The 23,504-nt window shown below is 44.9% G+C and overlaps 1 protein-coding gene across 1 annotated transcript; it reads right to left on the bottom strand.

Moving 5' to 3' along the window:
* Nucleotides 1-652: 652 nt before the first annotated feature.
* On the bottom strand, nt 653-20,909 carry LOC143794089 (uncharacterized). Its single transcript, XM_077280944.1, has 11 exons — nt 20,664-20,909; nt 8,113-8,299; nt 4,994-5,058; nt 3,616-3,720; nt 3,415-3,536; nt 3,060-3,165; nt 2,529-2,643; nt 2,212-2,441; nt 1,930-2,128; nt 1,681-1,837; nt 653-1,554 (listed from the first exon to the last, which is right to left on the bottom strand). The coding sequence occupies exons 1-7, from the start codon at nt 20,907-20,909 to the stop codon at nt 2,575-2,577; spliced, it is 900 nt and encodes a 299-aa protein (XP_077137059.1). The 3' UTR covers nt 653-1,554; nt 1,681-1,837; nt 1,930-2,128; nt 2,212-2,441; nt 2,529-2,574.
* Nucleotides 20,910-23,504: the final 2,595 nt, after the last annotated feature.

The raw sequence follows: 23,504 nt of genomic DNA, 5'->3' as shown, positions 1-23,504 counted from the left end.
AGAAAAGGTGAACGGATGGACTCTACATGCCTGGTTCCCACCATGAAGCATGGAGGAGGAGGAGGTGTGATGGTGTGGGGGTGATTTGCTGGTGACACTGTTGGGGATTTATTAAAAATTGAAGGCATACTGAACCAGCATGGCTACCACAGCATCTTGCAGTGGCATGCTATTCCATCCGGTTTGCGTTTATTTGGATCATCATTTATTTTTCAACAGAAAAATGACCCCAAACACACCTCCAGGCTGTGTAAGGGCTATTTGAGCCAGAAAGAGAGTGATGGGGTGCTACGCCAGATGACCTGGCCTCCACAGTCACCAGACCTGAACCCAATCGAGATGGTTTGGGGTGAGCTGGACCGCAGAGTGAAGGCAAAAGGGCCAACAAGTGCTAAGCATCTCTGGGAACTCCTTCAAGATTGTTGGAAGACCATTTCCAGTGACTACCTCTTGAAGCTCATCAAGAGAATGCCAAGAGTGTGCAAAGCAGTCATCATAGCAAAAGGTGGCTACTTTGAAGAACCTAGAATATAAGACATATTTTCAGTTGTTTCACACTTTTTTGTTAAGTATATAATTCCACATGTCTTCATTTATAGTTTTGATGTCTTCAGTGTGAATTTACAATGTTCATAGTCTTGAAAATACAGAAAAATCTTTAAATGAGAAGGTGTGTCCAAACTTTAGCTCTGTACCGTATATATATAGACACACTGCACTGATGAATCAATAGGTTTTGGCTGCTGTATCAAGCTGCAAGATAGAACTTGACATGGACAGCTTCTATGAAGATCTGGATTTACAATTGAAATTGGCTGCTGGCTTTGCTTTTGCTTGTCAAGAACAAAGAAGACCAAGAAGAAGACTTCATCGATGTTGGCAACACCCCATCCTTGAACTCCGAGAGAGCCATGGAGCATACCACTTCTCGTACGCAGAGTTGTGGCAGAACCCTCAGAAGTTTTTAGACTATACAAGGATGACAGAACAGAGCTTTGATGACTTGTTGCAACATTTCCAAGGATCAATCGCCAGGCAGGACACACAGCTCCGTCAAGCAATTCCTGCTGAGGAATAGCTGTTGGTCACCCTGAGGTACATAATTTTGAAAAACAAGCACCTGTCATTACTATTATTGTAATAAAAGCCATGTACCGATTTTTTTTCCCTTCTTTTCTAAAAGTCTTTTTTTTATTCCATGTTTTTCAAAAAGCCATGTGCTGATTTTTTTTTCTCATTTTTTGGTCTTCGTATTCCTGGCTACTGGAGAGACATTATCATCCCTCCATTTTCAATTCAGGATTGGAGTCTCCACACCGTCTGGGATTATTGGAGACACCTGCCGTGCTTTAGGTGAAGACCGAGCTTAAGTGCATGAACTCGGGTATGCTTATCCTCTCCCAGGCCCTCTGCCACTGACGAGAAGATCCAGCAGACGATGAGGGCTGGCAGAGGGGAAAACCAAATGGACTGGCTGCCTCTTCCCCAGCCTGTGAAGCTTGTCAGGTTGCTTCAAGAGAGGATGATCCAGGTTGTGTTGTGCTGCACCAGGTTCTGTGTGGAAAAGAAAAAAAAACATTATTAATAAAATACATGTTGTGTTGTGCTGCTCCAGGTTCTGTGCGGAAAATGAAATAAAACATTTTTTAAAATAACATTAAAAAATATATATATACTTACATTTGCTGAGCAAGCGCAGGCCTCAGGAAAGCAAGGTTATTGTGGTATTTAAATTTTCTTAGCCTTGGTGCAGCTCCACTTTTAGCCCAATTCTTCTCTCTCATGTCCTTGTTGAAGCGGTCCTTCATCGAACACCAGCAGATTTTGATTTTCTTCACTGTGAAGGGAAAAAAAAAAATGAAAAATTTAATTGGAAAAAACATACATTAACATTTTCACCGCCGCGTCAGACCACATTGCAATACTTACCAAAATTATTTCTGACATGTGGTGTGGCACAGTCCCAATCAGCCAGCAGCGATGTTGCCACTTCTTCCCAGAGTCGTCGAATCACCATGTTGTCGGAGTGCTGAGTGTCACGTGTGTCCCATAACTGTACTCGCTCTTGGACAAGGTTGATGAGTTTCTCATTGTCAATATCTTAATTGGCATCTTCCCGTTGTGGAACCTATAGATCAAATAGAACAAAAATAAATTTTAAGTAAAACTGAAAACAAATTCTATTACAACTCTGCTGAAAAGACTACTTACATCCCATCTTTCCTCCTGAGACACATGGGCTCGACGACCCTTGACTGCTCCAGCTTGTCCCCACTGGAAGGTACCTGTAAAGAAAATACATGATTTACCACATGTATTTTATTGCGAGTCAATACATACCAATCAGTAATCAAATGTGATTGCATAGTCAGCGTCATGTCCGCCTTTGGAGGCTTCAGTGGAGGTCATCTTGTAATAGCGGGTAGCAGTCAAGTGAAACACTAGAAAAAAGAACATAGAAGAAAAATTAAAGTTGTTAAGAGCTAAACAATATGTTGGCAAAAAAAAATATGGACACCAATACTTACATTACAGGCAGTAGTCCAACAGCACAGCAGTTAGCATAGGCCAGGGTCAGACGGCAGCACCAGGAGACAACCACAGCACCAAGAGACAACTGCAGCACCAGCAGAGTCGACCAGTCTACAAAGTACAGAAAAAGCAGTGAGAGAGACAGACATTTTCAAAAGTTCTACATACACTTACATAGCCAGTGCTGTCCTCACCAGGCAGGGCCGGACTGGCCATCTGGCAATTCTGTCAAATGCCAGAAGGGCCTGTCTGGTTGTGGGCAGCCTGGTCTGCTACATTGCTAACAGAATCGGTGTTCTCAAGATACCCATACTTTAAAGAGTTATGTTGGAGCACATAGTCGCTGACTCTGTCACTTACCCCAGCAGGCCATGGGTATCCTTAGAAATATTGGTCTTATAGAAAATCTTCCTTTCCTCCATCCAGGGTAATATTAGTAATATATCCCATCTGGTTCATGGGGACGGGAACAGCATGGGCCTGTGTGATTTCAAATGCCAGGACTGAATTTCAGCCCCAGTCCGTACCTGCTCACCAGGCCAGTAGCACCAGGAGAGACGGCAGCACCAGAGACAGATGGCAGCACCAGGAGAGACACCAGCACCAGAGACAGATGGCAGCACCAGGAGACAACTAGTCTAAAGGAACAGAAAGAAAAATTAAGAGAGACAGACATTTTCAAAGGTTCTATGCTTACATAGCCAGTGTTGTCCTCACCAGGCCAGTAGCACCAGGAGAGACGCCAGCACCAGAGACAGATGGTAGCACCAGGAGAGACAGCAGCACCAGGAGAGTCGACCAGTATACAAAGAACAAAAAAAGCAGTGAGAGAGACAGACATTTTCAAAGGTTCTATACTTACATAACCAGTGTTGTTCTCACCAGGCCAGCAGCACCAGGAGAGATGCCAGCACCAAAGACAGATGGTAGCACCAGGAGAGACAGCAGCACCAGAGACAGATGGAAGCACCAGAGACAGATGGAAGCACTAGGAGACAACCAGTCTAAAGGAACAGAAAGATAAATTAAGAGAGACAGACATTTTCAAAGATTCTATACTTACATAGCCAGTGTTGTCCTCACCAGGCCAGCAGCATCAGGAGAGACGCCAGCACCAGAGACAGATGGTAGCACCAGGAGAGACAGCAGCACCAGGAGACAACGGAAGCACCAGCAGAGTTGACCAGTCTACAAAGAACATAAAAAGCAGTGAGCGAGACAGACATTTTCAAAGGTTCTATACTTACATAGCCAGTGTTGTTCTCACCAGGCCAGCAGCACCAGTAGAGATGCCAGCACCAAAGACAGATGGTAGCACCAATAATTTAGTCAAATAAAAGTTTGTTATATTAAATTATGACTCTCTTCTCTCTTTTTTGTGGTGTCTAAGCAATCCGCACATACCCAATGAACTAGCAAAATGCTTGCTTACTGAGGGAAATTTTTTAAAGCTTGCTTAAAAATCATTGTTCTCAGCATCACATTGCCTCATGTAAACATATGCTGCAAAAAATAATGGTATTCTGTATACACAGAACAAAGACGTATATAGGGGAGGCAGCAGAGGCATTTACCCCTGGCACAGCTGACAGGGGGTACTGTTGGGCCTCCTGATAGGGTGGTCCAAGGTGTCTCCCCGGCGACTGCATTTTGGCACCCCCATCCCGTAGTTGGAGTTCGCCGTTCTCCAATTTGGCTGTCAAGCTTATAGCCAGCTCACAGAAGGTGAATCGCTCTGGCTCCCAATGATTAATTGTACTTGCATCTTTCAGGCATGGGTACAATTGAAGTCCTGACCTCCGGCACTTCTAGGTGATCACATTGCTGATGCTGAGCTCACTCCATGATGCACATAGGGCACAGAGTGGGGAGTGAGAGGGTAAATTTGAGGACACAGTATGGGAGCAAGGGGGTGGTATGACACAGTAGGGGAGCAAAGGGGGATTGGATGCAAACACGGTATGAGAAGTGAGGGGGATGGATGTGGACACATTATGGAGAATTAGAAGGATGGGTGTGGACACAGTATGGGGAGAGGGAGGGATGAGTGTGGAAACAGTACGGAGGGATGATAGGGAGGGATGTGTCAGGAGACTTGAGGTTAATAGTGTGTAGAGACAGTATGGGATGAGAAAAATGTGAGGGGGCACAGAGTAAAGACTGGATAGTGTGGTGGGGGTAGCATAGAGAGGTGGCAGCATGGGGAGACAGTGTGAAGCCACAGCAAGGAAGGGACGGTATGCTGAGGAGGGTGAGTGTGATGAGGGAGCAAGGTATAGAGATTGGGCAGTATAGGGGGACACAGTGTGAGAGGAGAGTGTGAAGATGAGGCACATTATGGAAATGACAGGGCAGTTTGGAGGGCATGTAGTATAAGAGGGACAGTGTATGGGTCATTTTATGCAGGACATACAATCAGGAGCAAATACTTCTTCAGGTGCACTGCTATTTTTAAGGTTACCTTGTGGGGGGATGTGCTGCACAAGACCAGAGAAGATGGGAGTCTGCAGAGATAAGCTGTGGCATCTGGGCAAGAAGAAGAAATGAAAGAGAATGACCTCAAACACAGACAACTTCATCCATAAAGTACCTGCATGTAAATGTTTATTTGTGATACTGAATAATTTTCATCAGCACTGTGGTTTCTGTATGGTCTGCAATCTGATGAGCACTGATAGAAACAGCTCCTAGTATCTCTTTATCATTGTTCAGGATGTACCAAAGGTTGTAGGTTCATGTGATACAAATGTATATGGGTCTGATGTACCATGTACTTGTGATGGTCCTGGTGATATATCGATGCATTGAGGTGGGTTTTGTTGATGTATTCCTGTACTGATGGTAGTCCTGATGATATATTCCCATAGTCATGTATTCCTGTGCTATAGGTGGTTCTTATGATGTATTCTTGCACTAATGAGGATGTTGATGCTGTGTTTCTGTACTGATAGGGGGTTATATAGATGTATTTCTGTATTGCTGGTGTTTCTGATGATGAATTTCTGTACTGCTGCTTTTTCTGATGATGAATTTCTGTACTGCTGTTAGTTCTGATAACAAATTTCTGTACTGCTGGTGATTCTGGTGATGTATTTCTGTACGCATGTAACAATTCATAACATGTAAGATTACGTGATACATGGCTATGTTAATAAAGTGTGCCTTCTGACAAGTTAGGGTTACTATATTTTTATTTATAGAAAATCGATCCAAAGAAAAACATAATGTCTAGTAAAGGGATTCATGATTCTCCCCAAAAATTAGGAGTGGAATATACCCAATGAATACATGATACTTACACATGGAATGAAGCGTCTCACTTCCCAGAAAGTGTACAAAGAGAGTATGTGCGTGCGCAGATGGAGATCGCGGCGGCCATTTTCCTGAAGCCCCGGGCAGCAGAGCGCTCCATCTGCGCACGCGCGGCCAAAGGAAAGATGGCCGCACCCACCGGTAAACGGCTGAATAGCGCAGATCGCGCTGTTTTTCATCACCTGGGCAGTGGATTCGCCTTTTGGACATGCGCACACCACTACGCCACCAACGTAATGATGAGCAGGATTCTGGGGGAGAAACAGCGCTGTCACCACGCCCATAGGACCAGACCAGCGTGAGTGACAGCAGAAAACTGCGACTTTACAAAGGTATTTCGGCAGCATAGGTGGGTAATAAAGGCACACAAAGACACTAATGTAACGCCCAGCTCTGCCCCTATTTAACGCTATTTTTAGCTCATCTTCAAAAAATGGGGTGACAGGTTCCCTTTAATGCACCCAATGTGTTAGTTTAGAGAGAGGCATAACTAGTGCATTTTGTGCACTATAGTGACGTCTATAATAACAACATTTCGAGTGACCATGGTGGACATTGGTTGAAGCAACAACATCACTATGGATGTTACATCAGCATGTAGAAAGGGAGTTCAAGAATGGTGAAGTGAAGTTTAGCATTTTGCAGTTTTGGAGCCAAATTTATAAATGTATTAATTCAAGACCCCCTATGTTTATTATGTCATACTAGATGCAGGCCCGATGCTATCGCATTGGGAGGGCGGTAATGTCACGATGGGGGAAGGCATGCGGTGCTGTTGTTGCCTAATGGCATCCTGTGATAATCTAATGACTTTTGCATCATGTGCTTGATGCCTACGCTTATATGCATTGTTTTTTTCCCAGCTATGCTGTTACTCTTCAAGAGAGTCATTTGCCCTTTGTTGTCTTCGATGTTGTGCCTTTGCTGCTTTCCTTTCATTGTCATTGACATACTTTTTAGGAGGAGCCATGTTGGCATTGATATTTGCTTTTTAAAGGGGTTTTCCCAAGAACAAAAGTTCATTTTAAAAATTGTCTGTGTCTGACCGTGTCCCAAACATACTACAGCTCCTGGGCAGGGGAGGAAGCAAAAGACAATACTGACATTATAGCAGGAGATCGCAGAGGATACATTTTGTGAGGTAAAATATCTTTTAAAAAGAGTCAGTGAAATATTTTACCTCACAAAATGAATCCACTGTGATCCCCTGCTGTAATGTCAGTATTGTCTTTTGCTTCCTCCCCTGCCAAGGAGATGTGGTACGCTCCGTACATGGTCAGACTGTCATGTCGGACGCTGTTCATACTAGGGCGTTCGACAGACAGCGGTAATTCCGCTTTTGTCCACTATGCGCTCAGTGGCGTCGGCTAGATTTTATCTAGCTGGTCCGGGGTTAATTTAGCTGGTGCTCGGATTGGAAGCTCGGTCACGCCCACTGCCTTTAAATTGTTCTTCTGAACATTGGGCGTCGCCGATTATAGCTTCTGTCTTGTGCTTGGTTATCTCGGTCTGGAGTGGTGGTCTAGGAGAAGGAGTATCGTATCTGGTGGTGTATATTTCCCTTTGTCATATTTTCCTCCTTCCTATATTTGTATTTGTTTTGCCCTGTGCACTTATTGTGTATTCCTGAGTGACTGCGGCGTGGTATATATTTTCCGTTATCCTTGTCTGTGCTAACTGTGGGTATTGGTTAGTGGTCTGTTCACTGGGTGGTGGGTGGTGGTTTCAGCCAGTGGTTGTAACAGGAGACAGGGTGAGGGTGGAGGCTCAGACATGCACACCATCAGTGTAAACTCTGGGAGAGGGTCAGTCAGGGTTTCCCAGAGTTGAGGGAAATCGCAGGGGCCCGGGTTATTAGCTCTTGCCTACCTAAGTTTCCCATGACACCTAGGTTTCCCGTGACACAGACACAGTCAACTTTTAAAATGAACTTTCGTTCATGAGAAAACCCCTTTAATGTGACCAGCTTCCTCTGCCTATAGACACATCGCACATCTGCTGCCAGGATCAGCCGAATGATTCACTGCACCTGTGCGTAATTCGCACAGGCGCAGTAAAACAGATTGTCGCCATCTTTGTGCAGACAGATAGCGGCGGTCACATTAAAACTTTGCATTATTATTATTTATTTATATAGCACCATTAATTTCATGGTGCTGTACATGTGAAAAGGGGTTACATACACGGTTATGGATATCGTTAACAGTAAACAAATGTACAATGACAGACTGGTACAGAGGGGAGAGGATCCTGTCCTTGTGGACATACATTCTTCGGGATAATGGGGAAGAGACAGGAGGTCGGTGTGCTGCAGCACTTGTGGTGGTGAGGTGGTAGCTCTGGTGGTGGTGAGGCGGCAGCTCGGGTGGTTGGTGAGGCGGCAGCTTGGGTGGTTGGTGAGGCAGCAGCTCTGACGGTGGCAACGCAGCAGCTCAGGTGGTTGGTGATGTGGTAGCTAGGGTGGTTGGTGAGGCGGCAGCTCGAGTGGTTGGTGAGGCAGCAGAATGGTTATTGCAGGCTGTAGGCTTTCCTGAAGAGATGGGTTTTCAGGTTCCGTCTGTGCTCTTCCTGTTTCTGTTCTTCCTCTTCCATGTGCTCTTCCTGTACAAAGATGGCCATTATAATAGATAAATGTGGATGAAATCCACGCTGCTGTGACAAATGATGAATCCAGATATAGTTATAAAATACTCTGGTGGTTTATTCAACGCATTTCAAAGCTCATGGCTTCTTCTTCAGGAAATGACCACAGAAAGACATCATAACATATCTTTCTGTTGTAATTTCCTGAATAAAAAGCCGTGAGCTTTGAAATGCGTGGAATAACCACCAGAGTATTTTATAACTATATCTGGAGCCATCATTTGTCACAGCAGCGCGGATTTCATCCACATTTATCTGTTACAACAGTTCTGAAAGGTCGCAGCGTCGACCTGTGGATCTGCAGCAACTGACATCTACATGCTTTTACTCTGCACCACCAGATGAGCAGTGCTCTTACAATTGATTGGAAACAATCCTGGGGATAAGACCATCTTTGCGCTTTTCTGTCTCCTACCTTTCTCTACTAGCAATGTACAAAGATGGCGGCAGTCAGTGAATCATTCAGCTGATCCCGGCAGGGGCGTGTTCACTACAGTGTTCCACTGGTGATACAGCGCAAGAGGCTGCGTGAGTGTGTGAGAGTGTGAAAGTGTGTGTATGTTAATGTGAGTGTGAGAGTGTGTGTGAGTCAGTGTGTGAGAGAGTGTGTGTGTGGTGCGTACGGTGTATAGAGTGTGTGTGTGTGTGGTGCGACGGTGTTCCGCTGGTGGTACCATGCAATAGGTTGGTACCAGCAGCAGTTTCCATATTGAGACACCCATCACTTGGGTGTCCCAATATGGTGATCGGTGAATTTCCTCCACTTGGAATTCTGGGATACGTTGACATCTGGACAGGACAGGAAATTAATACATTGCAAGGCAATTATATTAATAGACTAGATGGAGGCCCAATGCTATCGCATCGAGAGGGTGACTTTGCAGCACTGAGATTCTCTCATCCCCAAGTCCCATATAATGCTGCATAAAAATTGATTATGGCCCATAAGATGCTTCATAGAAAATGTGCCCCATTTAAAGCTGCATAAAGGTTGATTATGGCCCCATAAGATGCTGCATAGAAAATGTGCCCCATATAATGCTGCATAATTGTTGATTATGGCCCCATAAGATACTCTATAGAAAATGTGCCCCATATAATGCTGCATAAAGGTTGTTTATAGCCCCATAAGATACTGCATAGAAAATGTGCCCCATATAATGCTGCATAATGGTTGATTATGGCCCCATAAGATGCTCCATAGAAACATGTGCCCCATATGCTGCTGCTGCTGCGATAAAAAAAAATGACATACTCAACTCATGTCCTGAGCAGACCCCCGGCAGTTGCGATATTCACCTGTCCCCGTTCCACACCGCCGGGTGCCGCTCCGCCTTCAGCGTCCTCTGCAGTGGCTGTTCAGGCAGAGGGCGGCGCACACACTAAACATGTCATCGCGCCCTCTGACCTGAATGTCAAAGCCAGAGGACGCGGAAGACAGAGCGGCGCGATGCGGTGGAACAGGGACAGGTGAATATCGGAATGCTCACCCTCCCCCATTATACTCACCTGCTCCCGGTGCAGTCCTTGGCAGCTTCTCACTGACAGATGGTCTGTGGGAGCCAGCAGCTTCTTCCTATGTTCAGCAGTCACATCATACCGCTGAACACAGGAAGAAGCTGACAGCGCTGGAGAAGCAGGGACATGCAGAGATGCGCCAGGAGCAGGTGAGTATGCTGGACAGCTGCCGCTCCCCCTTCCCCTGCTGACCCGGAAGGTCCGGCGATGACCCTCTGGTGGTACTGCGCAAGGGCCTGGTACCACCAGTGGGTGCCATATTGGAATACCCATCACTTGGGTACTCCAATATGGCGGTCGGCGTACTTCCGGTGTGGCGTGGTGGATTGTGGGATTCGAGGACGTCCAGACGGAAGTGGATGACAGACAATTTAAGGCAATTATTATATAAATAGATAATAATAGTAAAGGACCAAAAAAAACTATTGTTAAAATGGTATGAACCTGTCCTTGTAGACAATCATCATAGGCTGGTTTCACATTTGCGTTTTTTGCCGCTGCGTTTTAGCGCAAAAAAACGCATGCGTTTTTTTCCTATATTTAACATTAAAAACGCATGCATTTTTTTGTACGCGTTTGGCCGCATTTGACGATGCATGTGTCGTTTCTATGCTTGCGTTTTGTTGCGGAAATGCAACATGTAGTAATTTCTAGAGGCTTTTTTTGCGGCAAAAAAATGTATTGCTGTCTATGTAAACGCATGCGTTTTTTAGCACATGCGTTTTGTTGCGTTTTTGAACGCATGCGTTTCAATTAAGATAACAATGTCTAGACACTGATAAGCCACCCCCCACCATCAAGGTGATAAAAGGGAGGGTGTGGACAGTTGCAGGTCATTTGTCACCAGACTCTGAAGCCGAAGACACCCTGACAGGCCACATCTTGGAGGAAAAGACTCTGAACAATGTGAGTATATCGTAGCCAATGCCTTTATTTTTTATTTTCTGTCTCTACATGTCCTAATTTCTGCCATTTTTTTCTTTCAACATGCATCAGAATGTCATCTTCGGATTCTTCGTCTTGTGAGGAGTTTCATCCACGACAGTCGGAAATGGAGCATGTCAGGGAGGTGAGTATTTGCCTCGTCAGATTGGTAAGTATTCACTGTCACATCGACACGTGACAATTTGATTTTTCCTTTTCTTTAGAGCTCTTCTACTGCGGCAGAGACAGGGCCGGAGCAGCGGAGTCAAGGTCCGGTGGAAAGGCGGCAGCGGGTACGTATACAAGGCTGACTGTCCTCAGTGTAATATTCTTGAATAGTGTTGAGCATTCCGATACCGCAAGTATCGGGTATCGGCCGATATTTGCTGTATCGGAATTCCGATACCGGTATTCCAATACTTTTGTGGTATCGGGTATCGGTATCGAAACAACATTAATGTGTAAAATAAAGAATTAAAATAAAAAATATTGCTATACTCACCTCTCCGACGCAGCCTGCACCTTACCGAGGGAACCGGCAGCGTTGTTTGCTTAAAATTCGCGCTTTAACTTCCTTACGCGAAGTCCCGGCTTGTGATTGGTCGCGCACCGCCCATGTGACCGCGACGCAACCAATCACAGCAAGCCGTGACGTAATTTCAGGTCCTTCAGGATTTTAAAATTACATTCCGGCGTTGTGATTGGTTGCGTCGCGGTCACATGGGCGACGCAACCAATCACAAGCCGTGACGTCACGGGAGGCTGGACACGCGCGCATTTTAAAATGCGCGCGTCTCCTGCCTCCCGTGACGTCACGGCTTGTGATTGGTTGCGTCGCCCATGTGACCGCGACGCAACCAATCACAACGCCGGAACGTAATTTTAAAATCCTGAAGGACCTGAAATTACGTCACGGCTTGCTGTGATTGGTTGCGTCCCGGCCACATGGGCGGCGCGCGACCAATCACAAGCCGGGACTTCGCGTAAGGAAGTTAAAGCGCGAATTTTAAGCAAACAACGCTGCCGGTTCCCTCGGTAAGGTGCAGGCTGCGTCGGAGAGGTGAGTATAGCAATATTTTTTATTTTAATTCTTTATTTTACACATTAATATGGTTCCCAGGGCCTGAAGGAGAGTTTCCTCTCCTTCAGACCCTGGGAACCATCAGGGATACCGTCCGATACATGAGTCCCATTGACTTGTATTGGTATCGGGTATCGGTATCGGATTGGATCCGATACTTTGCCGGTATCGGCCGATACTTTCCGATACCGATACTTTCAAGTATCGGACGGTATTGCTCAACACTATTCTTGAATCTTCCTTTCTTTCCACTCGTATTTCTAAACTTTTTCCTTCTAGAATCCTTTTGTATCTTGACTTTCCTATTCATGCCATTTCTCAGCATCTTTTTTTCTTTCTTTTCCTTATGTAAGTGAGCAAACTTTAATGACTTTCTTTATCTTTTAGGTTTCACAACGGGACCATAACCTGATAGACAATGACCTATTCATTACACTGGTCCAGGAGCGAGTCCCGTTGTGGGACAGCCGGGATCCACTGCACTCGAACAACACCACGATCCGGCGGTTGTGGATTGAGGTGGCCCAAGCGATGTGGGATGGCTGGGACAACGCCACAACACGGGTCCGAAATGCATTTGGTAAGTATTGCACTGCAGTGTGAAGCAGCAGAGACCTTGGCCGTGCTCACTCAACTCTGTGTGATGAAAGAAACTCTACGGAGTTTCTCTCATCACACACAGTTGGATGAGCACGGCAAAAAGTCAATTTTCTGACCATAAGGGTTTTTTTTAACAGTGGACAAAGTAAAAACACATTGGCGTTCGATGAAGGACCGCTTCAACAAGGACCTGCGTGAAGAGAGTCGTGTTCCCAGTGGTTCAGGAGCAAGGATCAGACGATACAAATACCATTGAGTATTGGCATTTCTAAGACCGGTCCTTGCCCAGAGAACGTAAGTATTTATCACGTGCATTAGGTTGTGTTGTATTGCCATAATCTGAATTTTTAAATTCCACAGGATTTTGCATCTGGTTAATTTTTGGTATTAATTTTCTTTTTCCTTTTTTCTCAGCACATACAGCACGACTGTCGGCCCAGGTTCTGGAGCGGTCCTTCATCCGACAGCCACGGATCCATCCCAACCATCCAGCAGCGCAGCAGCAGGTGGGCCTTCCACACTAACTGGAGACCAGGGAGCTGGTCCATCAGGTCTTCCCCTTTTGCAGTCCTCTTCCACTGCCCCCTTTTTGGGGGGCACATCCCGGCAGTGGCAGAGGGCTTTGGACAGGTCACTCATGCCCGAATTTTTGCACTTGAGCTCGGTTTTACACGAAGCAATCAAGACTTTAGGTGACCGAATGGATGTTTCACATAACCTCTTGAATGCCCTTATCCAGGAGGTCATCAAAAGCCTTGATAAAGTGAAAGCCGACCTCCAGAGGCCAGCTCATCATTTTTTTAACCAAATTGAGCAGGGCATGTCGGAAAACCTTACTACTGATCTCCAGCTGAGTGTCATGCAGAGTCGGTATTTCCAGCAGACAGTGGCAGCATATCCAACTGTGCCTTCACTGTCACGATTAACCTCAATGCCGACCTCTGCTGCATACCACTGCATGGCCACCTCTATTCCTTCCACAGGCGGACTCCACTACAGCGCCAGCACCATGACGAGTGCAGTTGGACATCCCACCGCCACCACCGTGACAACCGCTGCTCCTGCTTGGACCTCCTCCACTGACACCACGATGCAGCAGGACCCTGGCATGGCTTTCCGGACCGCCCCCACCACGATGCAGCAGGACCCTGGCATAGCTTTCTGGACCGCCCCCACCACGATGCAGCAGGACCCTGGCATAGCTTTACATACCGCCCCCACCACGATGCAGCAGGACCCTGGCATGCCTTTACGTACCGCCCCCACCACGATGCAGCAGGACCCTGGCATGGTCGTCCGCTCGCCAATCGCTATGGACTGTGACACAGTGCAGCCGGACCCTGACAGGTCACCCGCCACCACGCCACGGCATATGAGCCCACCAAGACGTCCCACAACCAGGCAAACCCCCAAAAAAACAGAAAAAAAAAACAGGACTCTTAGCATTCCTCCCCCTTCACCTACCAATGTGTCTGTAATGTCTGTTTTGTCTCACCCTTCCAGTGCGTCTCAAGCCTCTCATGTGTCAAGCCCCATTCCCAAACTTCCAGACCCTTCTAGTTTCATTGCCCCTTCTCCTGCCACCTCTGCGTCGTCCACGGTTAGCCAGGCCTTAGTTCTTCACACCCCTCGTTTACATCACTCTACCCCAAGCCGGCGCAGTAAAAAATAATTTTTTTCAGTTGTTAAATAAATAAAAAAAGTTTGATTTGCCACCATTATGTTTGGTTTATTGTGTCTATGGCCGCCGGCAACACACACCGTGCGTCAAGAAATGTCGCCAGTAGGGTTGAGTAAAACAGATCGGCAAATTTCAAAATTCGCCGATATTTGGCAAAGTCGGTTTTCGTGAAACCCGACCCGATATTGTAAACCATGTCATATCCCCCTTTTTTTTGCATATTCCACACTACTAGTGTTAGTACTGTGTATGTGCAAAATTTGGGCGCTGTAGCTATTAAATTTAAGGGTTAAATTGCGGAAAAAATTGGTGTGGGCTCCCGCGCAATTTTCTCCGCCAGAGTAGTAAAGCCAGTGACTGAGGGCAGATATTAATAGCCAGGAGAGGGTCCATGGTTATTGCCCCCCCCCCGGCTAAAAACATCTGCCCCCAGCCACCCCAGAAAAGGCACATCTGTAAGATGCGCCAATTCTGGCACTTGGCCACTCTCTTCCCATTCCCGTGTAGTGGTGGGATATGGGGTAATAAAGGGTTAATGTCACCTTGCTATTGTAAGGTGACATTAAGCCAGATTAATAATGGAGAGGCGTCAATTATGACACCTATCCATTATTAATCCAATTGAATGAAAGGGTTAAAAAAACACACACACATTATTAAAAAGTATTTTAATGAAATAAACACACAGGTTGTTTTAATATTTTATTACTCTCTCAATCCACCTGAAGACCCTCGCTCTGTAACAAAGGAAAAATAATAAACCAACAATATACATACCTTCCGATGATCTGTCACGTCCCACGATGTAAATCCATCTGAAGGGGTTATAATATTTTACAGGCAGGAGCTCTGCTAATGCAGCTGTGCTCGTGCCTGTAAAACCCCGGGGAATGAAGGTAATGTAGGTCAATGGCCTGTGTTTACCTTCATTCGCGGTGATGCACCCCCTGCTGGATGTCCCTCGAACGTGGGAAAATATTCAGAAAAGTTACCAGGCTCGAGGTCATATGAGGACATCCAGCAGAGGGCGCATCACCGCGAATGAAGGTAATGTAGGTCAATGACCTGTAGTTACCTTCATTCGCGGTGATGCGCCACTTGCTGGATGTCCTCATATGACCTCAAGCCTGGTAACTTTTCTGAATATTTTCCCACGTTCGAGGGACATCCAGCAGGGGGCGCATCACCGCGAATGAAGGTAAATACAGGTCATTGACCTACATTACCTTCATTCGCGGTGATGCGCCCTCTGCTGGATGTCCTCATATGACCTCGAGCCTGGTAACTTTTCTGAATATTTTCCCACGTTCGAGGGACATCCAGCAGGGGGCGCATCACCGCGAATGAAGGTAAATACAGGTCATTGACCTACATTACCTTCATTCGCGGTGATGCGCCCTCTGCTGGATGTCCTCATATGACCTCGAGCCTGGTAACTTTTCTGAATATTTTCCCATGTTCGAGGGACATCCAGCAGGGGGCGCATCACCGCGAATGAGGGTAAATACAGGTCATTGACCTACATTACCTTCATTCCCCGGGGTTTTACAGGCACGAGCACAGCTACCTTCAAATGGATTTACATCGTGGGACGTGACAGATCATCGGAAGGTATGTATATTGTTGGTTTATTATTTTTCCTTTGTTACAAAGCGAGGGTCTTCAGGTGGATTGAGAGAGTAATAAAATATTAAAACAGCCTGTGTGTTTATTTCATTAAAATACTTTTTAATAATGTGTGTTTTTAACCCTTTCATTCAATTGGATTAATAATGGATAGGTGTCATAATTGACGCCTCTCCATTATTAATCTGGCTTAATGTCACCTCACAATAGCAAGGTGACATTAACCCTTCATTACCCCATATCCCACCGCTACACGGGAATGGGAAGAGAGTGGCCAAGTGCCAGAATTGGCGCATCTTACAGATGTGCCTTTTCTGGGGTGGCTGGGGGCAGATGTTTTTAGCCGGGGGGGGGCCAATAACCATGGACCCTCTCCTGGCTATTAATGTCTGCCCTCAGTCACTGGCTTTACTACTCTGGCGGAGAAAATAGCGCGGGAGCCCACGCCAATTTTTTCCGCAATTTAACCCTTAAATTTAAAAGCTACAGCGCCCAAATTTTGCACATACACACTACTAACATTAGTAGTGTGGAATATGCAAAAAAAAGGGGGATATGACATGTTTTACTGTATGTAAACCATGTCTCATATCATGTCGGGTTATGATATTAACATAATAACTAGCACCTCTGCCTTTATCACCCACTCCTGGTTTTGGATTACAAAAAATGATATTAAATACAGATCAAAGGAGAGATGGTCAACACAAACAAAACTAAAGTTTATTAATGAGAAATATTATATCATTGTAGAAAATTACTGGTACAGATATAATTACAACAGGACATTTACACAACATTGTCCTGCCATGACACACGTCCAATATCTGAATCAAAAAAGGCAGCAAATTGGTCCCGCATGTGACCAATGGCTGCAGTTGACCGCAGCGGGTGATGCTGGAATTTGGGCAGTGGGTGTGCAACTGGTTCATCCAGTTCAATGTTGGGTCGCTCCTTAGTCATTATGTAATTGTGGAGAACCACACAGGCTTTGACCACCTCGTCAACTGTTTCCACTTTTAGATTTATGGCTGATGCAAGAATGCGCCATTTAGCGACCAGAATGCCAAAGGTACACTCTACTGTTCTTCGTGCCCTGGTCAGTCTGTAGTTAAAGATCCTTCTAGTGTGGTTCAAGTCCCGACTGGAATAGGGCTTCAGTAGGTTTTCACACATCTGGAAGGCCTCATCCCCAACCATATCGAATGGCAGAGGTGGACATTGAGTGTTGGGGAGATGTTGTGGCGGGGGAGAATTGAAATTTTGGCCATACACACGCCGGCCCATATCTGAGTTCTTGAAAGTCTGGGAATCGTTGCCACGGCCAAAAGCTCCAATGTCCACGGCGATGAAGCGACATTCCGCATCAGCTATTGCCATGAGCACAACAGAAAAATATTTTTTATAGTTGAAGTACTCCGATCCTGTTCTGGCAGGTTTGATAATGTGGATGTGCTTTCCATCCACCACTCCTAAACAGTTGGGGAAATCACACACACTCCAGAATTTTTCAGCTGTTTCAAGCCACATGTCCGCGGTGGGTACGGGTATAAACTCATCCCGGAGTACATTCCATAAAGCCCGGCAGGTGTCCGCAACTATTCCGGAAAGGGTGGATATTCCAAGCCGGTATTTGAAGTGGAGGGATGATAAACTCTCTCCGGTTGCCAGAAATCTGTAAGAAAAACAGAAACAAAAAACATTACAATCTATTCTATTTATGGTGTGTTTAAGCTAAAGAAAGATAGGTAAATAGCCAAAACATACATGTGTGAAAACAAAAAATTTGGACTGTCATTGGGTTTAGATTTGTAACGTACCTTAATGTAACCAGCAGACGTTCCTCTGGTGGAATCGATCTACGGAGCTGGGTGTCCTGTCCCCGTATGGTTCCTTGGACACGAGCAAGCAAATCCCAGAACGAGTCTTGCGACATCCTTGTATATTCGTGGAATTTCTCCGGGTTGGCATTAAGCTCGGCATAGAGAGTGTGATAGGCTCCACGGCTCTCACGTTCTTCGATAATAGGGTGTCTCCAAAAACGCCTACGTTGTCTCCTTCTCCATCTTTCGCGATTTCTGTCTTGCTCCCAAGCAAAAGCACAGGCAAGAAACAGCTTGAAGCTGAAATCCAGGTTGAAATAAAAGCTCTCCATGCGAAGATCCATCATGACACAGGATACAGTAGCAAACTGTTAAAATTTCAGTAGCCCTAGGGTCTATATATAGAGATCCCAACATATACACCCTCTTTAGTCCCATTGGCGGTGTCTGGTTATCTTGATTTTTCTCTTGTGAAATTTCTCTTCATGGGAAAAAAAACGCAAACGCAGGAAAAAACGCATGTAAACGCGTAAAAACGCGGCGTTTATTTTACCGCATGCGAAAACGCATGCGTCTAAAAAATGCAGCGTTTGTACGAGTTTAAATGCATTTTTTACACCACCTGCATTTGCGTTTTAAACGCTGCGTTTTTAAATGCAAATGTGAAACTAGCCTTAAATAGATTTTTACCATTAGGAAGTCCATTGCAAACTGTGTTTTCTGAAATGCATGTGGATGCAGGAAAGTAAAGAATATGCTCCTGCTGTCTATATTTATTCAGCAACCTCCGCATGATCTTCTCTTTTTGCTTTGTACACCCGTCAAATCCACAATGGAAAAAGACTAAGTAGCCCAGTGTAGTCATTCTCTAAATACTGAACTGTTGATTCACAGACTAGCCTTATCTGGAGCAAATGATTGAATATCATCCCAACAGTTTAATATGACAAGCTGCACTGTGATCATACTAAAATATTGTCGCAAAGATAGAACACGTTGCGTGTCTGAGACCAAACTTTTATTAGCTGCACTATACAACAGAAGAACTCAGCCAATAGGAATACTGGGATTAGCATATTGATTAGGTTTTAATTGATGGAGTTTTATAGTAGAATAAATATCATTTTTGTTCTAATCACTGTCCTGTGGTAGGCTAGTATACTGTACTTTTCTTATAATCCATATTTAATGTCTCATTGCTGCCAGACTGTATTATTACTCATCTTTTTATGTATTCACAGAAGATAATAAAACTCTCAAATGCTGCGTTGAACATAAATAAAAAATGAGCCACCGTTGCTAGACCCCATCCAGTGAACAGTGTTCAAGTTGTGATATTAGTCTCATAATTTTTATAAGATTTGATAGAGTCTAACTGATAAAATTCACTCATGCATATTACTGAAAATACATACAGTACCAACCTGTAAGGGGAATGAATGCCTCAGCTTTACCGCCTGAATATTAAAAGTGAGAAACTATATAGAGATCAGGGAGTCATTGAATGTTTAATCTATCGATATATGAAAACTTCTTTATGTACCAACATATTTCAGCATTAGGACACACAGTATATTCACATGTACTCAAGTGTAATCCTTTCCCAACATGGGGATTTTCCATTTTTTGTGCTTTTGTTTTTTTCCTCCACTTCTCTCAAGAGCAATAACGTTTTTAACTTTCCATCAACATAGTGGTATGATCCATCCATCTTCTTACCAGGTAATTTAATGGAAAATGGGAGAAAAACTCCAAGTGTGCAAAAGAGCAGAAAAAGCACAATTTTGCAATAGTTTTTTGGGGGATTTGCAGCTTTCAATATGAGGTAAAAATGATATAGAAATATGATTCTCCAGGTCAGTAAAATTATGAGAATAACCAAACATGCATAGTTTTCTTTTCATGTGGTGAATATTGTTGAGCGATACCTTCCGATATTCAAAGGTATTGGTATCAGATTGGATCGGCCGATACCCAAAAAATATCGGATATCGCCGATACCGATACCCGATACCAATGCATATCAATGTGACACAAAATATCGGAATGGTTCCCAGGGTCTGAAGGAGAGGAAACTCTCCTTCAGGCCCTGGGATCCATATTCATGTATAAAATAAAGAATAAAAATAAAAAATATTGATATACTCACCCCTCGGACGGCCCCTGCCTCTCACCGGTCCAAGCGTCTGCCTCCGTTCCTAAGAATGCAGAGTGAAGGACCTTCGATGACGTCGCGGCTTGTGATTGGTCACGTGACCGCTCATGTGACCGCTCACGCAACCAATCACAAGCCGCGACGTCATCGCAGGTCCTACACTCACTGCATTCTTAGGAACGGAGGCTCCCGGTTACATCGCTAAGGTCCAGGGTCCGCCGGAGGGGTGAGTATATCCATATTTTTTATTTTTATTCTTTATTTTTTACATGAATATGGATCCCAGGGCCTGAAGGAGAGTCTCCTCTCCTCCAGACCCTGGGAACCATACACTGGGAACTTCCGATTCCGATTTCCGATATCACAATAATATCGGAACTCAGTATCGGAATTCCGATACAGCAAATATCGGCCGATACCCGATATTTGCGGTATCGGAATGCTCAACACTAGTGGTGAACAAAAATATTCTGAAATTTGTAGAAAACAATTTAGATTGTGTCGACATTTTCCAAAAGCCGTAACGTTTTCAGTTTTTGGGTGATGGAGCCATGTGAGAGCTTGTTTTTATCCATACAATGATGTGTAGTTATAATATTTTTTTCAACTCCTAATACACTTTTTGTACTGTTGCAAAAGATGAAATAAACGCAATACCACGGTATTGCTGTATACTGCAAAAATCACGGTCTCCTATGAAAGCCAGCCATAGCACTACCATCATGAAAGGCACAGGTGTGGTCTCTTGGATGTCTCCCTCCTACCTACAGTTTCCAGTATCTCCACCTGCTTGCCTGCAGTCTCTTGGATGTTTCCTGCTTGCTTGCAGTTTTCACCATCCCACCTGCTTGGCTGCAGTCTCCTGGATGTTTCCTGCTTGCATCTGGTTTCCAGAATCCTGCATACTTCCCTGTGGTGTCCTGGATGTTTCCCACCTGCCTGCAGATTCCGGCATTCCACCTGCTTGTCTGCAGTTTCCAGGACTTTATTAAGACTTTTAGTCTGCCTGTACATGTCCGCCTGTGGCTTCCAGCATGTCTCCTGTCCGCTGGTGGTTTTCAAAATGTTATTAAAACTTTAGTTTGCTTTCTATGTGTCTGCCTGCTTGCCTGTGGTCTCCTGGACAAATCTTGCTTGCCTGTTGTTTCCAGTCCCTCAGCTGTTCCGTGTGATCCATCTAGCTGCTGCATCTACGCCTGTTGCCTGTGTGCACACAAGACCTTGTACTTTAGAGAATCCTAATTACAGTGGGAGCCAGCTTTATGTAAAACAGTCATTTATTTTAGTCCTTCATGCAAAAAAGAGCTGTAAATTGTTCAAATTCGCGGGGAGCTGTGAATTTCACGAAATTTAACTTAAAGAGAACCTGTCAGCAGGATTGTGCAAAGTAATCTACACACATTGTCTGGTCGGTGCCGTTATACTGATTAAGATGATAATTTGGTTGATGAAATCCGTCTTATGGTTGTTCTTTAATCTTTATTTTCAGTTTGTAGTTAATAAGATTCTTGTGCCCTAAGGCGGGGCTGGTGTTTGTGGTGCTCTGATTAGATATTCATAATGCAGACTGCTGACAGGTCACTGATCCCTCAGTGACCTGCCCCCTAGTTTGCATAATGAATACCTAACAAACTGACGAAAGAGACAAAAAACGCCTCTGTAGGCAGGTGCCAGCCGTGTCACCCGCTCTGCAGCATAATCGCATGGTTAGTGTGGCAATAATATGCTTTCTTGATGTTATCCAGCTAGGGGAAAAAAAAAAAGAAAATTGAAAATGGTGCCGCCCGCGCCTGCGCAGTAGCAACTATAGGTGTCTAGCTGTGATCCGATAGCTGCTACTACGCATGTGCTGGCGGCACCATCTTACTGGAGAAGAGAAAAAAATCATCCTCCAAGATGGTGCCCTAATGATCTATTATCTCATTGATTCTCACCATGTTTTAACATACTGAGACCAAATACTCCACTATAAATAGGGATGAGCGAACCCATGGATGTTTGGGTTAACCTGAACATGACCTAAACTCTATAGAAGCCAATGGGGACCTGAATTTTACTGCTTTAAAATGGCTGTAAAATGGTCATAGTAAGGGCTAGGGGATTGAAAAAGGAAGCAAAATGGGGGTACGAGAGGGATAGTTCCCCTGCAAACAAATGTCGATGGGAAAATTACCTAAAATAACATAGAATAAAAAAACAAAGCAATGTTAAACCAGGAGGTGGCGGTTCAGGTGGAGGAGGATGTTGAGAAAGAGATGGACAATGCAGTGTAGGTGAAAGAGGCGGAGGAGGTAGTCAACACTATTTTTGTGGTTTTCTATGGAAGGGGGGAAATTTGGTTTTGTTTTGTTTTTTAATGGAAATGACTTAAAATAACATGGAATAAAAATGCAATAAAAATCTTGAATCAATAGGTGAAGGTCCAAGTGGAGGTAGAGGTTGAGGAGGTAGAGGTGGAAGTGGCTGTGCAGGTGGAAGAAACGGAGGCGGAGGTAGCCAACAGTACAAACTTATTACCCTCATTCACAATGCACTCCACGGCTCAGCACCACCCTACATCTCCTCCCTGGTCTCAGCCTACCACCCTACCCATGCTCTGTGTTCTGCTAATGACCTGAGGTTAACATCCTTAATAATCAGAACCTCTCACTCCCATCTCCAAGACTTTTCACGTGCTGCGCCAATTCTTTGGAATGCACTACCCAGGTTAATACGATTAATCCCCACAGTTTTAAGTGTGCCCTAAAAACGCATTTGTTCAGACTGGCCTACCGTCTCAACGCATTAACCTAACTATCCCTGTGTGGCCCATTCAAAAAACTTAAACCGTAATCAGGTTCCTCTCATCATGTTCTCATACACATTATGCAGTTAATAGCACTCTGTGTCTGTACTGCTACATACTTAGGCTGTTAACTGGTTCATGCAGCTTTACATGAACACCCGTTTCTTACACTATGGCTGGCTGAACAATGAAAGCAATTGTTACCATCCACCTTTTGTGTCTCCCCTTTTCCTCATAGATTGTAAGCTTGTGAGCAGGGCCCTCATTCCTCTTGGTATATGTTTTGATCTGTGTTTATTGTTATGCTGTAATGTCTATTGTCTGTACACGTCCCCTCTATAATGTAAAGTGCTGCGTAATATGTTGGTGCTATATAAATAAAATAATAATTATTATAACACTGTTTCTTGTTGACCCAGGTGCAATGGCTAACTCCTCCTCTGCCTTGTTTTCCATTGAGCCCACGCTGTCAGGTGAGAACACTGTCAGTCGTACATCCACCAGTGTGCGCTGATATTCCCTCATTTTCCAATTCATTCCATGCTCCTCTGACGGAAGTAAGGTTGGTACATTGTCCTTGTACTGGGGATCCAGCAGGGTAGCCACCTAGTAATCAGCACTGGTAACAATCCGGGAAAATTGGCAGTCATTGCACATCAGCAGCATGTATTGGCTCATGTGTGCCAGGCAGCCCAGAGGCAACAACAAGTTGTCCTCAGTGGGATGTTTATCATCTGGGTCCTCTGTATCCCCCCAGCCATGCTACAGTGATGGCCGTGGGTGCATTGAGCGCTGCCCTGCTTTGAACACTGTTCCTCCTCCTA

This window comes from Ranitomeya variabilis, chromosome 1 (genome assembly GCF_051348905.1).
Source record: "Ranitomeya variabilis isolate aRanVar5 chromosome 1, aRanVar5.hap1, whole genome shotgun sequence".
Classification (NCBI taxonomy): domain Eukaryota; kingdom Metazoa; phylum Chordata; class Amphibia; order Anura; family Dendrobatidae; genus Ranitomeya; species Ranitomeya variabilis.
This window is presented reverse-complemented; position numbering and strand designations above follow the sequence as displayed.

What these genes read in the sequence shown, in the direction of transcription:
- LOC143794089 (XM_077280944.1), bottom strand. Translation starts at nt 20,909, where the DNA reads ATGTACAGGCAGACTAAAAGTCTTAATAAAGTCCTGGAAACTGCAGAC. An exon ending in TCCCCATTATCCCGAAGAAT is followed by an intron (nt 5,059 to 8,112) that starts GTATGTCCACAA and finishes CTTCTTGCCCAG; the next exon opens with ATGCCACAGCTTATCTCTGC. An exon ending in GCAGCACATCCCCCCACAAG is followed by an intron (nt 3,721 to 4,993) that starts GTAACCTTAAAA and finishes TGTTCTTTGTAG; the next exon opens with ACTGGTCAACTCTGCTGGTG.